At 55.1% G+C, this 15,445-nt stretch overlaps 1 protein-coding gene and 1 long non-coding RNA gene across 3 annotated transcripts in view; both read right to left on the bottom strand.

Moving 5' to 3' along the window:
* LOC102191280 (proline-rich receptor-like protein kinase PERK8) overlaps positions 5,312–15,445 on the bottom strand; it is a 35,023-nt gene continuing 24,889 nt past the window's right edge. For both annotated transcript variants that reach the window (XM_018066001.1, XM_005695409.3), the window contains one exon: positions 5,312–5,686. Coding sequence is in view for 1 of the 2 variants with exons in the window: in XM_005695409.3 (XP_005695466.2) it covers positions 5,564–5,686 (123 nt within the window). In the remaining variant the exon portion in view is untranslated. The remainder of the gene's footprint in view (positions 5,687–15,445) is intronic.
* LOC108638502 lies at positions 7,373–13,558 on the bottom strand. Its single transcript, XR_001919851.1, has 2 exons — positions 7,859–13,558; positions 7,373–7,820 (listed from the first exon to the last, which is right to left on the bottom strand). It is a non-coding gene; the product is annotated as an uncharacterized LOC108638502 (long non-coding RNA).

Raw genomic sequence — 15,445 nt, 5'->3', positions numbered from 1 at the left:
TTCAAGGTCACATCCAATTCTAAAGAGGCAAGTTCCAGCTTGGGTCATTAACCCCAGATGACCAGGCAGGGGTGCCCTGGGGGCTTTGCTCCTAGCAGCGTGGCCTGATTCCTGGGCACCGAGGCCCTGGCCAGAGTATCTCAGAAAAGACCGCTTCTGGGCCCAGCACCCTATGGACACGGGAGTATCTGTCTCTGAGCCCTAAGGTCTCCTCTGTGACGTGGGGGGCCCAAGGGGTACCCAGCCCCCAACAGGCACACATCCATCCACTCCTGCCACCATCAACCAACACCAAGCAGACAGATAAAGTGCTTTGTGAAGTGCAGGTATATAGGTAACGTTCCACAACGCCCTGCCAGCCCCCTCCCGGCCCCAACCACCCCCACTCCCAGGGCCACTTGGAGCCCAGAGAAGCTCTGGCCTTGGAGGCCCCACAGCCGCAGGGAGGCAGCGGACTATGGGCTTCTGGCAAGTACCAGCTACCAAATCAGCCTGATATAAGTCTCCCTGGGGTGGGGCTCCCCCTCCTCCGCCAATCACTTGAGTAACACTTGGCTGGAATTTGGTCTGACTCTAGACCAGCTGGCTGCCGTCTTGCCCCTCACTGCCCTGCCCATCTGTCCTTCCAACCCGCCTCCACCCACCCACGAGTGGGCCCAGCCTCTGTAGAGTCTTTGCCGCTCCTGGGACTGACTTCCCTGAAGGCTCAACCTGGGTGCAGGGTGCAGGGCTGAGGGTTAGAGGCCAAACTTTCTCCTGAGAAGTGCTGGGGAGTCGGGGGGTGTCCTGCCTCCCACCGGCCTGTGTGGGGGACACCCCTCCACGTGAAGGGGGCTTGAGAGAAAGCTTTCTGCAGTCTGCTGGCTTCTGTCTCACTCCAGCCCCCCAGCTTCCCCAGCCGCCAGGGTCTCCCAGGGGGAACTAGTGGTAAAGAACCCCCCTGCCAATGCAGGAGACTTAAGAGAGACCCGAGTTCAATCCCTGGGTCAGGAAGATCCCCCGGTGGCGTCCATGGCAGCCCTCTGCAGTATTCTTGCCTGGAGAATCCCATGGACAGTGGAGCCTGGTGGGCTAGGGCCCACAGGGTCACAGAGAGTCGGACATGACTAAAGTGACTTAGCACACACAGAGGGTTGCCACAGAACAGAGGATGCCCAGGTCAACTTGAACTTAGGTAACGAGATGGTGGCCGCCAGTGTGGATAAGATGGGAAGATTACAGTCATCTGGGGGAAAATGGCAGCCCAGGGCATCTTCTGGGTTATTGCTTCCTCTAAGAGCGGAGCTGGCAGCATCCACGATACCTGGGGCACGAGCCGACCCCTCCTGGGAAGGAAGAAGGCCGTGATTTTCATCTCCCTCAGGGATTGCCTGCCTCCTCGCCATGAATCCACTTCACCAAGTAGTCACTACTCACTCACCAAAAGTGGGGGCTCCCATCAGAACATTCCTCCAAAAAGAAGGAGGAGGACAGAGTGACTGACGGGGTAAACTAAAGCCCCATAGGAGAGTCAGAGACAAACAGTGGCTGAGCCTGGCTCCCTAGATCCCCAGAAGGGGGTCTTCCTGTCCCATCACTCCATCCCGCCGAGCAGCCTCACTCCCTCTGGCCTTCCAGTGTGGCGCTGGGGCTGGGGTCCTGGAGCACGGGTACCATCACAGTCAATCTGCCCGAGGAGACAGGAGCTCTGGCGCCAAGTCTTCCCACTTCTGCTCTCTTGATGGGCGTCTGTGGGCAGTCTGTTCAGCCTTCCGGTCTCTTCCTGAATCTCAGTACAGTCAGAGGCAGTCTGTTGTCTGGAAGATGTGACCTCCAGAGAGAGAGGTCTGGTCTAAATGGACATCGAGTAACCAATCTGTCTCTCAGCCTCAGTGTTTCCATCTGTAAAATGGGAGCTGACTAGAAGACCACCATGGACCTGATCAAAGGGGAGCCCTCTACACTGAGACCACAGCAGCAACAGCACCTGGAATTTAGTCTTTTGCACTTGGAGGACGGGGACTGAATCAAACCTGTCTCTTTTCCCAGAGTCTCAGCACAATACCTAGCACACTCCAGAAAACCTTCGACAGTTCGACAGCCTTCCTGGGAGGGGCTGTATCATCATCTTCGACCTGCGTCAAGTCTGGAGGCTCTGCCCCCTGGTCCAGAAGCTCCCTCTGTCCTGATTTCCACCACCGCCATTCGACTTTGAGCCTTGCTTCCTGCAGCTGAAGATGTCACAGAGCAACTTCACATTTTTTTCACAAACATTATGAGCCCGCTGGCACACCCGTTTCACATTTGGCTTAAGAGACTGTTGTGAGGACTTCTAGGAAATCAGCAAGGAGTGATTCTAATAATTGCCTGTTCTTGGAAATCTCCTAAAATAACTTGGCGCAATGATGGTGGGGGGTGGGGCAGTCCTCTAAGACAACATTTCTCCTCCATTCCAACCCAGGGCTCGAGTTCCAATTACTCATAAAAGAAGCTCTTGTGTGCACAGTTCCAGATTCGAATGAATTTCCAGGAAACATCACCAAAACGATGCTGGCATCGTTGGGATGTGTTTTCCAAGAATGCTCGCTAGCTGCTCCCTTTTCCTGCAGACTCCAACTGCAGAAAATAAGTCAGTTTCTAGGATATATCATTGTAGCTATGTCTGAATGGCATAAATGATGATATCAGATTCTCAGAACCTCCCAGTCTACAGATTTTAAAGTCAGCACATGCAGAATAACACTCAGCATTCTCTTCCCACAATGTTGACACTTTTCATCACTTCGACTGTGTCAACCCACGACGTTCTTAGGGTTTCTGAGCAAGGCAGTGTTTTTGGCCTCATTTCATTCGTTGCCACCCCTCTTTAGTTTAATGGACAGACTGGGGTCAAGCCAGCGTCCAAGGGATCACGGCGACCATCCAGGTGCTGGGAGTAGGGTCCCAGTTCAAAACACGGCGGCACGTGCAACCATCAAGTCCCTGTGTTGTCTGGGGCCTCCTCTGCTGTCCATGCCATCTTCACCACCCATGGCGATGGCCTGGCCCCCTCGCAGCCCCAACCTCAATAATAAGCTTCCATTGCTGGAAATAGGCAACCAGATCTGACCAGCCCCAAGGTCTCGGCCTCATGCTGGACTGGCCAGTGGGCGTTTAGCACCTTCCCCCGGGAGAGGAGCTAAGTCAGGGAAACGAGCTTGGGTTACATTCCAGGGTCCGGCCAACTTGGCAGCCCCATGGGTCAAGTCTGGTGCGCAGCCAGCCATGAGTCCAGCACGACTGAACAGTGCTCTGCTGCACACTCGGGGGCGGGCTTCAGCTGCAGGGCCCACCCACGATCCATGACTTCTGCGGCTGGGCTCGTCCTCGCCTCCTCCGCCGCCAGCAGTCCCTGCTGCACCTCTCTCCTTACGCATCTGGAACCCAGCTTCCTACGGGATGCAAAGGCTACCTCCAGCGCTGCTAGTGAGGAGTCTGCAGGCCACACGTGGAAAGCAGAGTCCCCTCTGCCGCCTCCAGTCCAGTCAAACCTTGGCCACATCAAGTCCTGCCCAGGCAAGCCCACGGCCTCGAGACTTTCTCAGTTCCACCTGTCTGAGCTTTATCGGAAGCTGGAGCTAGGGTCTCGGTTCTGAAATATCAAAGTGGCCCCCATTCTGGATGCCTGAGGTTCACTGGAGGCCAGAGCTGGAGTCTCAGTGCCGGAACATAGACAGGGGTCATTCATCACAGACAATGTGAAGTTCATCAGAGGCTAGAGCTGGGTTCTTAGCTCTAGACATCACAGGGGCCCTCAGTCTGGATGACCAAGGTTCACGGGAGGCCAGAGATGAGGTCTCAGCTCTGGAACATCAAAGAGGTCCCTCATCACAGACAGCTGAGCCTCACTGGAGGGTGGAGCTGGGAATCTCAGCTCTGGAACATCAAGGGGACCTTCCTTCTGGATGTGTGAGCTTCATTGGAGGGTGGAGCTGGGAGTCTCAGCTCAAGAACATCAAGGGGACCTTCCTTCTGGATGTGTGAGCTTCATCCGAGGGTGGAGCTGGGCTCTCGGCTCTGGAACATCAAGGGGACCTTCCTTCTGGATGTGTGAGCTTCATCCGAGGGTGGAGCTGGGCTCTCGGCTCTGGAACATCAAGGGGACCTTCCTTCTGGATGTGTGAGCTTCATCAGAGACTGGGACTCTGCCCACTACAAGCAAGACTCTCCTGGACTCTCAGCTTTCACTTGCCCGGGCATAGACTCATCTGGTGGGCACATTAAGAGGTGGTCTTCTCCTCATCTCAGTGTTGCCTGGACTGTCCACATCCCCTTCAGGGACTGGGGTCAAGCCTCCTTGGCTGAGATATGGCCACAGTCCAGAGGTGGTGCTTTCTCTTTGCAAAGGGGCCACTCTCAGCCCCGTGCAATCACGGTGGGACTTGCCTGTAGTTCTCCTGAGGCACTTCCTCATGAGGAGGGGAGGGGAGGGGGAGGAAAAGGAGGACGGAGAAGAGGAGGAAATGGGGAAGGAGGAGATGGCAGGGCTGGTGGTGGCCTTGGCGCTGCCAGTGGCGGTGCTGGTGGTTTTGGCGTTGACGGAGGCAGTGGCAGTGGGCAGCCCCTCTTTCCCGCTGGGTGAGGGTCCAGATCATCTGCTCCAGCGAAGCCAAGCGTGCTGTCCCAGGACTCCTCGTGGGCTCAGGTCCGAAGCTCCCTAGCACTTGTCCCCCTCTGTCCCCATTCGGCTCCAGCCATATACTGCTGGTCAATAGTCTGACCTTCCTGAGCTGAGCCATGGGGGTGCAAGGGGTGCCCCCCTGCCAGAGGGCAGGGGCTGCAATTCAGGAGCTACTTTTTCGGGCCCTTGAGACCTGCTCAGAAGCCAACTGGTGGGATGAATGTTGGCCCTGGGTCACAGCCCGGCTGGACCGCATGGCAGTCCACTCACCATTGGTTTAAGCATTACGACTATTCTACCAGGCCCCCTGCCAGGGCCCTGGGGGTGTGTGAGAAATGGGAGGAAGAGTCACAGCCCTGGAGTGGCACCTCCATCTCCTGTCTACATGCCTTTCTAGAATGAAACCTGGCATCTTCAAACCAGCAGAAGAAGGGGACCAGCCCAGGTTAGTTCATCCCAACATGCATCTGCCTCAGGAGCCCAGCAGGCCAGCTTTGCTTCTGGGCCTCCCATCGCCCCTGAGTGCCCGACGGGCAGGGGACAGGTGGCTTCCCGGGACCCGAGCTGGCTCCCCCACTCCCCCATCACACGGGCCCAAGGTGACAGGAAGCCCCCAGCCAGACAGCATCCCAACATTCACCCCGCCTCAGATTAGTAGCACATCCATCGCTGTTTTTGTTAAGACAAGAAACATATTTATTGAGAGCACAATGGGCCGTGCCAAGCCCCGCCCCCGCCACTGGGGGAGGGTGCTTTCCGACCCTGGCACAGGCTCCTCACAACAGCCCTGTGAGGTAGGTGTCCGAGCCCATTTCTCAGATGTGGACAGCGAGACCCGGCGCTCTCCCAAGTCTCAGGGTTCGTGAGGGGCGGGGAGGGGGTCCGGCCCGCGTGTCTGACACTCAGATCAGTGAAGTCCATCAGTCAGAGGGAGGGGAGGAGGGGAGGACACGCCCCTCTGCACAGGGGGGTCGGCCCAGGTCCAGAGTCTTTGGGTCCAGCCTGTCCCGTGGGAACGCGTGCAGGTGTCCCCTGTGGCTGTGGAGGCTGAGAGAGACATAGGCGCAGATGAAGGCCATCCGCTCCCGGGCTCACAGGCTGACAAGAGTTCTTATGCACACAGGCGGGCAGCAGGCAAGGGGCCGACACATTTAGGAGAAGGGATGCTCGGGGCCTGGACCACACAGGGAGAGGGGAGCACCCAGCCACCAGCTCCTGCCCTCCACCTGGCACCCTTCACATCACCCCCTCCCTGGTCTCCTCCTCCTCTAATTTCCAGAAGCATCACACGCTCCTGCATCAGTAACTCCGATGGTCCTCACCTAACCAACTGAAATCTAGAAATCTTGGCCTTCGGAGAAACCACCCCAGCTCTCCTGTCTAAGCCATTACCAATTAGACCAGGGCACTTTCTAAACTACCAGCTTCCTCCCCCTCTGAAAGAGAAAGTGTCAGGCACTCAGTCGTGTCCGACTCTTTGCAAACTCATGGACTGTAGCCTGCCAGGTTCCTCTGTCCATGGGATTCTCCAGGCAAGAATACTGGAGTGGGTTGCCATGCTCTTCTCCAGGGGATCTTCCTGACCCAGGGATTAAGCCCGGTTCTCCTGCACTGCAGGCAGATTCTTTCCATCTGAGCCACCTGGAAACCTACTCCTCCTTTGGGAGTTTCTCAAAATTCTCCCTGATTCTGCCTACCTGGACCTCAGTCCCCTCCCCTCTGAACCTGTTACATCTCTGTATTGAAGAGCAAAGCTTCCTGTTCCTCACTGAGTCCCCTAGGCTGGCCGGGTGCTCCCCTGACACCCTCCACTCTGCCCAGCAGTTTCTGGGGCCACCATAGTTCCAGAAAGCACAGGGTTTCTGTGATCAGGACCCACAGGCTGCAGGGTGCTGTGGCCAACCTCAAACAGGAGGCCAGGTAACAAAGCACTGATTTTCACATAAACAACCTCCTCGAACCCGACAATAACCACGCCAGGTAGATGTGACTATTTTCAGATTACAGGTGAACAAACCCATCCAGGCCACACACATATAGGTGCTTAGATAGCTTTGAACGTCAGACCTTGATTCTCAGGACCAGTGTACAGGGCCCATCGAGACAGGTTAGCCAGCAGCCCCTGAGCAGACACTGCCATTATGTACCCATTCTACAGAGAGGGGAACCAGGCTTGGGGTGGTTCAAGTAACCCCTCAAGGCCACTGCACTGGCAAATGCTGCTGCCACACCCAGAACTCCAATGGGTAAGATCCTCATCCCCCCAGAGCCCCAGCTGGGGGAGACAAGAGGGAGCGAAAGACAGGAATTAAGGTCTGGGATCCAATCCCCCCTCATTTTCTGGGTGACCAGGCAGCATCTCAGACCAGGCCTGTACCTTACAGGCGAAGGTGGTTGGTCACCAATGGTGAGGATAAAGACTTCTCAGGTCAAAGACCTCCCCTCCCCAAGAGCGAGGGCTCCTGAGACCCAGAGCGGGCAAGGGGGTGGCCAGAACACCTCTGCCAGTGGGGACCTGCCAAACGCCGCATTAGCAACATTGCCTGGACCACCTACTGCGTAACACAAGGAACCGAATTCAATACCCTGTGATACAATATAGTGGGAAAGAATATGAGAACAGAATATATATGTAACACCAAGTCACTTTGCTGTACAGGAGAAAATAACACAATATTGTGTGTCAACTACATGCCAACAACATTTTTAAAAAATCACTTGGACCACAGCACATAGGAGTACATTTTTTAGCCCACACAAAGTTTTATTCTAGATATAAACATTTCCAGAAACAGTCAGAAGACAGCTATTTGCATCCAGAAGCTTCCCCAGGGTGAGCCCCCACTTCAGACAGAGACCCTCAGGGTCTGCCCTGGAGAGTCTTTGCCAAGAAACACCCTCTTTCCTTACAGAGATGCATGCAGAGTCAATATGTCCATCAGCCAACAGTCAGTTCAGCTTTTCACATCCACTAAAACCCCGCTCGCCCATCAGTGAGCATCTATTAAGCGCCTACTACACAGGAAGCAGGACCATCAGGGTCAGAGAAGTCTAAGTCTCAGAGTCAGGGAGGGGGTTCTGAGAACCCCGACCCTGACTCAAAACCCTAACCCTCACTGAGGACCCTGACCCTGACTCGAAACCCTAACCCTCACTGACGACCCTGACCCTGACTCGAAACCTTAACCCTCACTGAGGACCCTGACCCTGACTCGAAACCCTAACCCTCACTGAACCTCAGCTTTCTCCCCACCCTCTGGAGACAGGGACCCAGGCCTGCCCTGCTCAGGAGGACGAGGCCCTGAAAACACTCCTCACCCCTGGGCACACAGGCCCGAGGACCGTCCAGGAGCAGACACCTACACACAGACTCACAGTCCCCTGGGAGGAGGGCCCTAGCCACCTGTCTCTACCCGTGGATCCCCTCGGGAGCTTCAGAAAAGTTCTCAAGGACACAGGGTGGCCACGTGTGGACACAGCCCACTGAGGCTGTGAAAGCCAGAGGCCAAATGAGGGGTCAGGGAGGCTTCTGCAGGGGAAGGGGCCAGAGGAGACCCCCGACTCCAGCCCACCTGGAATGGAATCTGGGGGTGTTCTGCAGAACCCCGCTCTCCACATGTGAGACAAGGGCCAGGAAAGAAATTCCGTGCACTCGTGGAGACCCCTGGATCCACAGTGACCCCAAGGGGATGTCTCCTAAGCAGGAAGAGGGGCAATATCTAATTCGGCCAAGTTTCCAGGTCCCACTGAAGCTCCACACGGGCACTCCTAGGCATGTGGTGGGGACAGGGACACCCTGGGGCACATTTGGGCTGACAGAGACCAGCCGTGGAACTGGGAGGGTTTGCTTTGACTGAGTTGAGAGAGCACCCTCTGGCTTTTCATGGAGGACTGTTCAATCCTGGCTTGGACACAATTCGCTCATCTGTTAAATGGGCCCGCATGACAATCGAGCAGGAGCCTTTTCCCTAAATGGCAGAAGAGGGAGTTTTAGTCCCTAAGATGTTACCCAGAAACCCTTCCTTGGGCTCTCTCTAAACGGTCCTTGCTCCTCCCCCCTAACAAATACCCTTGGGGGACTCACAAAAGTCCCTCCACAGACCTGGCAGGAACAGTCACCTGCGCGTGACAAACAGCTGCCCAGGGTGGGAGGCGGGGAGAGGAAAGGAGCCTCCAAGGAAGGAGAAAAGCCATCACTCATTAACTGAGGCAATATTTACTCTGGACCTGCATCACTGAACACTCTCAGGCTACTTGACCTCTGTCTCACACGTCCCAGTGACTGTCGGAAATACAATCTTATTATAAGGTCAAGACCAACTTTTTATTCATTTAGAACTAGCAAAAGCTTCCCTGCTCCCTTCCAGACAGCCCCCAACACATGATCACTTTCAGTGACGGCCAGCATTTAATGAATGCTGTTTATGTTCACCCAACCCTGAGCTCTCACAACAGCCCTGTGAGGTAAGCTTTCCGGTGACCCACGGCTTAGAAAAAAGGAGACCAAAAGAAGACCGATAGTCACAGAGAAGTGCCTTGACCGACCGTGCACAGTTAGTTACATATCAGCCAGATTCTCGTTTCTAACACAAAACATCGACTCGTTCATCGGACAGCGAAAGTTCCACCAAGTGACATCTGAAACCAGAGTCCTGGTTTCTGAGCAACATATATCACACAAAGGTCCATAAGATACAGTAACTGGTTAACAGGTTAATCAGGAGCGGAGGACAATCTCTTAGTCAAGGTTATATACAATCGCTGCTTACACTGGGTTACAATTGTGTTATTCAACCATCTACTCATCCATCCTTCCGACAGAAATGGAAGGCGACCCCTACCACTGGCCTGGTACTGTGTTAGGCACCCAGGCAGCTGACACTTGAGCCCAAATGTTGAGAAGGGGGAGAGGGGACATTGGGCGGTGGGGGGTTGGGGGATGGGGGCGTAGTGTCTTTGACAACCGGTGCCTAATATTTTACAGGGAGGATACTGCTGGGAGGGGTCACTTGTGGAGGGTAAGTGCCGCCCACAGGCCAGACACAGTGGTAGGCAAGATACAACCTGTTCCAGAGGTGGGTGCGAACGCGTACCCCAGGGGGCCAGGGCATTGCCCAGAGTGATCCCCATTCCCCAGCCTAACCCCAACCCCAAAATTACCCCTACCTACCTTTCAAATGCCATACGAATTCAGCATTCGATCCCATAATACCCGCTGTGTGCTTGCTAGAAAGACTGCCCACTGAGCTGTCCCAATCAGGCTGCCCCTCCCGGCCTGTCACCCCGCCACCCGCCGCCTACTCCCGGGGGCACGCGCACCACCCTACAGGGTCACAGTTCAAAACCTCGGTTACAGCAGATGCGCACAACAGCCCTGAGAGGTGGGCGCCGTGTTCTGCCCAGCAGCCAGAACTCGGCCATGCCCGTGAGTCTAAACCACATGCTTGTCCAGCTCCAGGGTCCTGGCTTTGTCCACTACACCCACTGTCCAAGGCAGTAAGTCAAACGCAGAATTCCCAGGAGAGCTCCCAAGATCTATGGTGGGAAGCCCCACCTGGCTGGGAACCTGGATCACAGATGCATCTCGGGTTTGCCAAGCGTCAGGCAGCCCGGATGCCCTGTTGTGCCAATAGATTGTTCTGTGCAGACCTCACGGTGGGGCATGACCCTCACCATCCAAACCAGCAATCGTCTCCCCCAATTTTCTCTCAATAGAGCCCAGAATGAACCAATCTCCAAGGGACAGGAAGGGCTCTGAAACTCGCCCTTTGCGCAAGATGAAGATGTCCTAATGACTCGAAATCCTGCTCACGGCCAGAATCAGCTGTTTGTTTCAGATCCCCCCCATCCCCATCCCAGCTATCATTCTGGCCTCTTGAGACTCTGGGCTATGATTTCTGAGCACCCAGGGAACACAGCTTGCTGATTACTAATCAACCCAGTTTGCAGAGGAACGAAGTTGGAGAGGGCAATCAAAATTTCGACAGAACTTTGGCCGAGGGGTGGGCACGCTGAATCAAGGATCCCGCCTTGTGACTAGCCCCCAGCAAACACACTCATCTTTTCTTTCGAGAGGGGGTGTCGCAATGCAACCTTGTGACCCAGCTCTAGTATAGCACCAGCTGACCTTTTCGAATGTTTGCGGGCTGGGAGTGGAGTGAATGAAGGGATGAAAGGATGAGTTACAACCGCTGTCATCTGGTAGAGGAAGTGGAGAGGCTGAGGGCAAAGCTCATGGCAGGGACCATGCACCAGGCAAGGTGGCCTGGGAGGCGGGGACATCTCCACTCCCGGGTGGGGACGGGGGCCACCCTGGGCCCCCGGGCCCTGGATCCCTCGCAGTGTGTGACGCATGGGAACGCGCCATGGGGAAGGAAGCCGTGTGGGTGATGTGGCAGACGACATCCAGCTGGGACATGCTCAGAGCAGTGACCCCGGAGGAAGAAGCCACAAGTAAGGGCGTTCACTTCATAACCACAGCCCATGGCGCTACACAGCCTGCCCACAAGGAAAAGGTTTGCTTTCAGGAAAGGGAAAGGCCAAAGCACCAGGTTGAGAGGCCAAATGCAATGGATAGATGGATGGATGGATGGATGGATGGATCCAAGGAATGCTGGGAATCATCGCTGGCCTCCCAAACATGTGGGTGAGAAATCTGACATGGGCAAACAGCGCTCAGTGCTATAGTAGACGGTCGGTGGGAAGACACGGCCCTCGGCTGCAAGCAGAGGGTATCCTGGAAAGCAGGGGCAAGCCTTCTTGGGTCACGTGCCCTTCCCAAATGGCCATGATGACTTCTGAGACCTGGTTACCCCTGGGGTGAACCATGAGGGAAGAAGCTCAAGGAGAATATGGGGGCCATTCTACTCTTTGGCTTGTGGAATTGAGTTGCCCCATTTCTGAAGGCAGATTCACTATCTGACCTGATCTGAAATACTTAATTAAACCCCAAAGACCACCATGGAGGCCAGCGGGACAATGGCTCACACATCAGAGGGCACTAGGAACATGAAGGGCAGCAGATTGCCTCAGCTGATTGCCCTGAGAGGTGCCAAGTGGTGATCCAAGGGGTTGTCTTCCTCAAAGTGAAATGGGGGCAGGGGATGGAGGCAGGAAGGCCACCACTTAACTAACATTCAAGATGGCAGCACAGTTGTCTGGACCTTGGAGGGTCAAAGAGATTCTTGCACCACAAGAGTTACAGAGGGTGAGTTGAGAGTTCATAGATCATAAATGCACAAGCCCACCCAGGAGAGGCAGCCTTAAACGTCACTGGGCTGCCAAAGGGAGAATATCATCCCAATGTGCATTTTCCAGGAAGAGTCAAAGAGACCTGAAGGGTCATCTAGGCCAACCCCACTCCTACTAATTGAATCTCCTTGAAGCTACCCTCATCGAGTATCTGCCTGTCCTGTCCCTTGAATGACCCCAGAGATGAAGGGCTCACTACATCCCAAGGACCCTCATTCCACCCTTGGCCAGTCTTACCACAAAGCCATGACCCAGTGGACTTGGACAAACAGTTCACAGAAGATGTAATTTTTTTTAACAAACACAGTAAAATGTTCAACCGTCATTAGTCATCAAAGCAGTGCAAGTTAAAATGACAGAAAAACACTTTTTAACAGAGATAAATTAGCAACATCTTAACAAAATGCTAATACATCACTAGACATCACAAAATGGTACAAGCCTTCTGAAATTAGTAGTCATACAAAAATTCCTGGCCTTTCCTCAAGAAACTCAACACCAGAAAATTCATTTGTTCATTCACCACTCCAATTTATTCATCCATTCTCCCATCCTCTCCTCCAACAGCCAACCAGGCACTCACTCACACTTTCATCCATCCTCCTATCCTCTCATCTAACATTTATATCTACAACATTTCAGGCATTAGAGATACAAAGATCAATGCAACAAGCTCCTTGCCCTCAAGGGTTCACAGCCTAGCAGGAGAAATTGACATACCACAAAGCAAAGATCACTTCCAGGTGTGGAAAAATAATTCATAAGAATGAAAAAGGGGGGTGTGCTAAGTTATTAGCTGTGGCATAATTTGTAACATTAAAAAAGATGAATTATGCATAGCCAGAGTGATAATTGCAGGTTGATGTGGTGAATGACTGATACGGCCACTCAGTGAGACACAAGGCAGCCAGTGAGGTGATGAAGTATATGGAAGAAAGAAAAATGTTGACAGCGGAATATGGAAAAGGTGGGATGCAAAAATTTAAAAAAAAAAAAAGTGTATGTGGTGAAGAATAGCAATTAGGTTTAAAAAATGGATGCTCATTTTAAAAAAATTAGATGTCCATTAAAAAAACAGTGTGCTTATAAACAGAATCTGAAGGGGAGAAATAAAGATGAGTGATATGTCAAATGATGGGTGATCTGCTCCAAGTCATGTGCTATCCACACCATTTACAGTCAAGATCACAGCAGGGCCTCTGGCCCATCTGCCCCAGAGACCCAGCCTCTGCCCTCCACCCTCTGGCAGGCCAGCCCCAAGGCCAACCTCCCTGAGTCGGGAGTCATACAGAAGTCCAAGGAGACGTGCAGCTCCTGGTACCATCAAGGGAAGGGTTTGTGCAAGGGGTGCCTGAAAAGGTCAAAGTCAACAGGCAAGATCTGTTCTTTCTCTGAAAAGGGAACGGAGCAGCACACACTTGAGACAGGCCGTGATCAGAGAGGAGCGCTGAAGCCCAACCGTGGACCTCGTGGGTCGGGCACGGACAGAACCAGGCAAGGGCCCATGTGGAAATTCCACCCCTGGCTTCTGCGGCCCTGGGAGTCCTGGGCTGAAACCCAGCGTCCCAGAACTGGAGACCTTCAGAAACCCTGACCCAGGGACCCTCAGGCCCCCAGCATTCCTAAGACAGAACTCATCCAATCCCAACCCACCCTCCCCCCGGGACATTCCCCCACCTGCCTGTTTCCACCCACATGACCCTGGACAGCCCCTTGGTCCCCAGGAGAAGGCCCCTCTCCTTAGGAGTCTGCTTCTGTTCCTGCCCATCCCCTCCCATTCTACACCTAACACTTTCTCCATCTTCTAACCCTCAGCTGCCTTTTAAAACAACCACACTCAGGTTCTTCCAAAAGACCCTCCTGGGCTGGTTGGGGGGCTCTTTGGGGACCCTTCTCTGAGTAGCTGTCTTTGGAGTTAAGAAGTGCGCCACCCCCCACCCCAGGCTTCAGGCAGAACCCGGGCCCCCAGATTCCAAAACAGAAGAGAGCAGAGCCCTGAAGCCCCAGCACCACCTCGGGCCCATGAAGCCCTGCTCACGTGGCCCGGACATGTGGCACTGGAGGCAGGGAAGGGTGGCTCCTGACATGTGACTCCGCGTCCTCCTCTCCTAAAGGCCACCTGTGTCCACTCAGGGCCCGCGCTAAGAGCGCAGAGGTTGGCCCCGGGCCCCTGGCTCCCTCCCTGCACCCTGTCTGTAGCTGCGGCTCCTGCTTCTCCGCCTCCCTGCCGCCTGACATCCAAGCATGCCTGGGGCATTGCTGGGCTGGACTAGACCCACCGACTCCATCCCACCCCGACCACTCCCTGTCCCCACCCGGGGCCCAGAGTCACTCCTAGCAGGGTAATCAGCCCCTCAGCCCCACCCACCAGGCAACGCTCCAGCCCCACCTCCACCAGATTCCACCCCCGGGGCTCCCCGTGCTCCCAGCCACGAATCCTGGGTCCAGCCAAGTGGGCTCCTCACGTTCAGGGCACTGGTTAGGAATCCAATTTTTTTTTTTTTTAAATGTCCCAGACTGGAATCGAGAAGTCGAGAGGGACTTTGATCCTTGGATTGATAGACAGACACAGGCACACCACACACAGGTGCACAAATCCTACCAATACAGAGAAAAAGGGACTACACAGAACCAGGGTGTCCCTGGGATTCAAAATGATCAGTACGAACAGCCCCAGCGAGGGGCAGGGCGGGGGCAGGGCGGGAGGAGAGAAGACGCGTTCAACAACACACCATGCAAAGGCCATTTTTTTTTTTTTTTTTTTTTGCCGAAATACAGAGAGTACATCGTAAAACAATTGAGAAAGTAGCAAGGCCTTGAAACGGGCTCCGGGGATGCCAGGGGGAAGGGGGCAGGGTCCTGGGACCACTTCTGCCAACCCCGGGCTGAGATGCACCTGCCCCAGGACACCCCGAGTTGGGAAGGGACAGCAGCCCACCCACGGAAGACCCAGCTGGAGGGCTCCCAGACATGTTTCAGAAAGCTGCGGGAACAAGGTTTCTGTGATGAGGCCGTGCTGGCCCCCTTCCCACCTGCCTCTCCCTTGCATGGGTCCTGGAGGTGAGGGGGGCCCCCACCCCGCCGCAGGATAGCGCAGCGGGCCCCGGAGGCAGGGGGCACCCCTACCAGGACAACGCTCTACCCAGGGCCCCTTGCTCCCTTACCCTCTGCTGCCCCCTGGCGGGAAAAGCCTCCTCCACAGGTGACCCAGGCCCAGGGAGGGGCCAGGACACCCACCTGGCCCAACACCCCCTGTTCCCGCAACCTTCTGCAGGCTCCTGGGGCCCGAGCCCTTCTGCCTCTCCGGGGCTCTAGACGGGGCACTGCCAACAGGCAGGGCAGCATTTGCCCCCACGATCCACCCAAGCAGGGAGCCGATGCCATTCCACGTCTACACACGGGGAAAACAGGACGAGAGCAATGAGGTGAAATGGCCCCACAGCCAGGACGTGACGGTGGCACTCCAGGCAAGGGTCCCCCCGGGCCAGCCCCTCCCCGCCGGAAGTGCACGCCACAAGCACCCCGCATGCCAAGGGCCACCCACTCCACCCAGCT

Source organism: Capra hircus, chromosome 21 (genome assembly GCF_001704415.2).
Source record: "Capra hircus breed San Clemente chromosome 21, ASM170441v1, whole genome shotgun sequence".
Taxonomy (NCBI): Eukaryota; Metazoa; Chordata; class Mammalia; order Artiodactyla; family Bovidae; genus Capra; species Capra hircus.
This window is presented reverse-complemented; position numbering and strand designations above follow the sequence as displayed.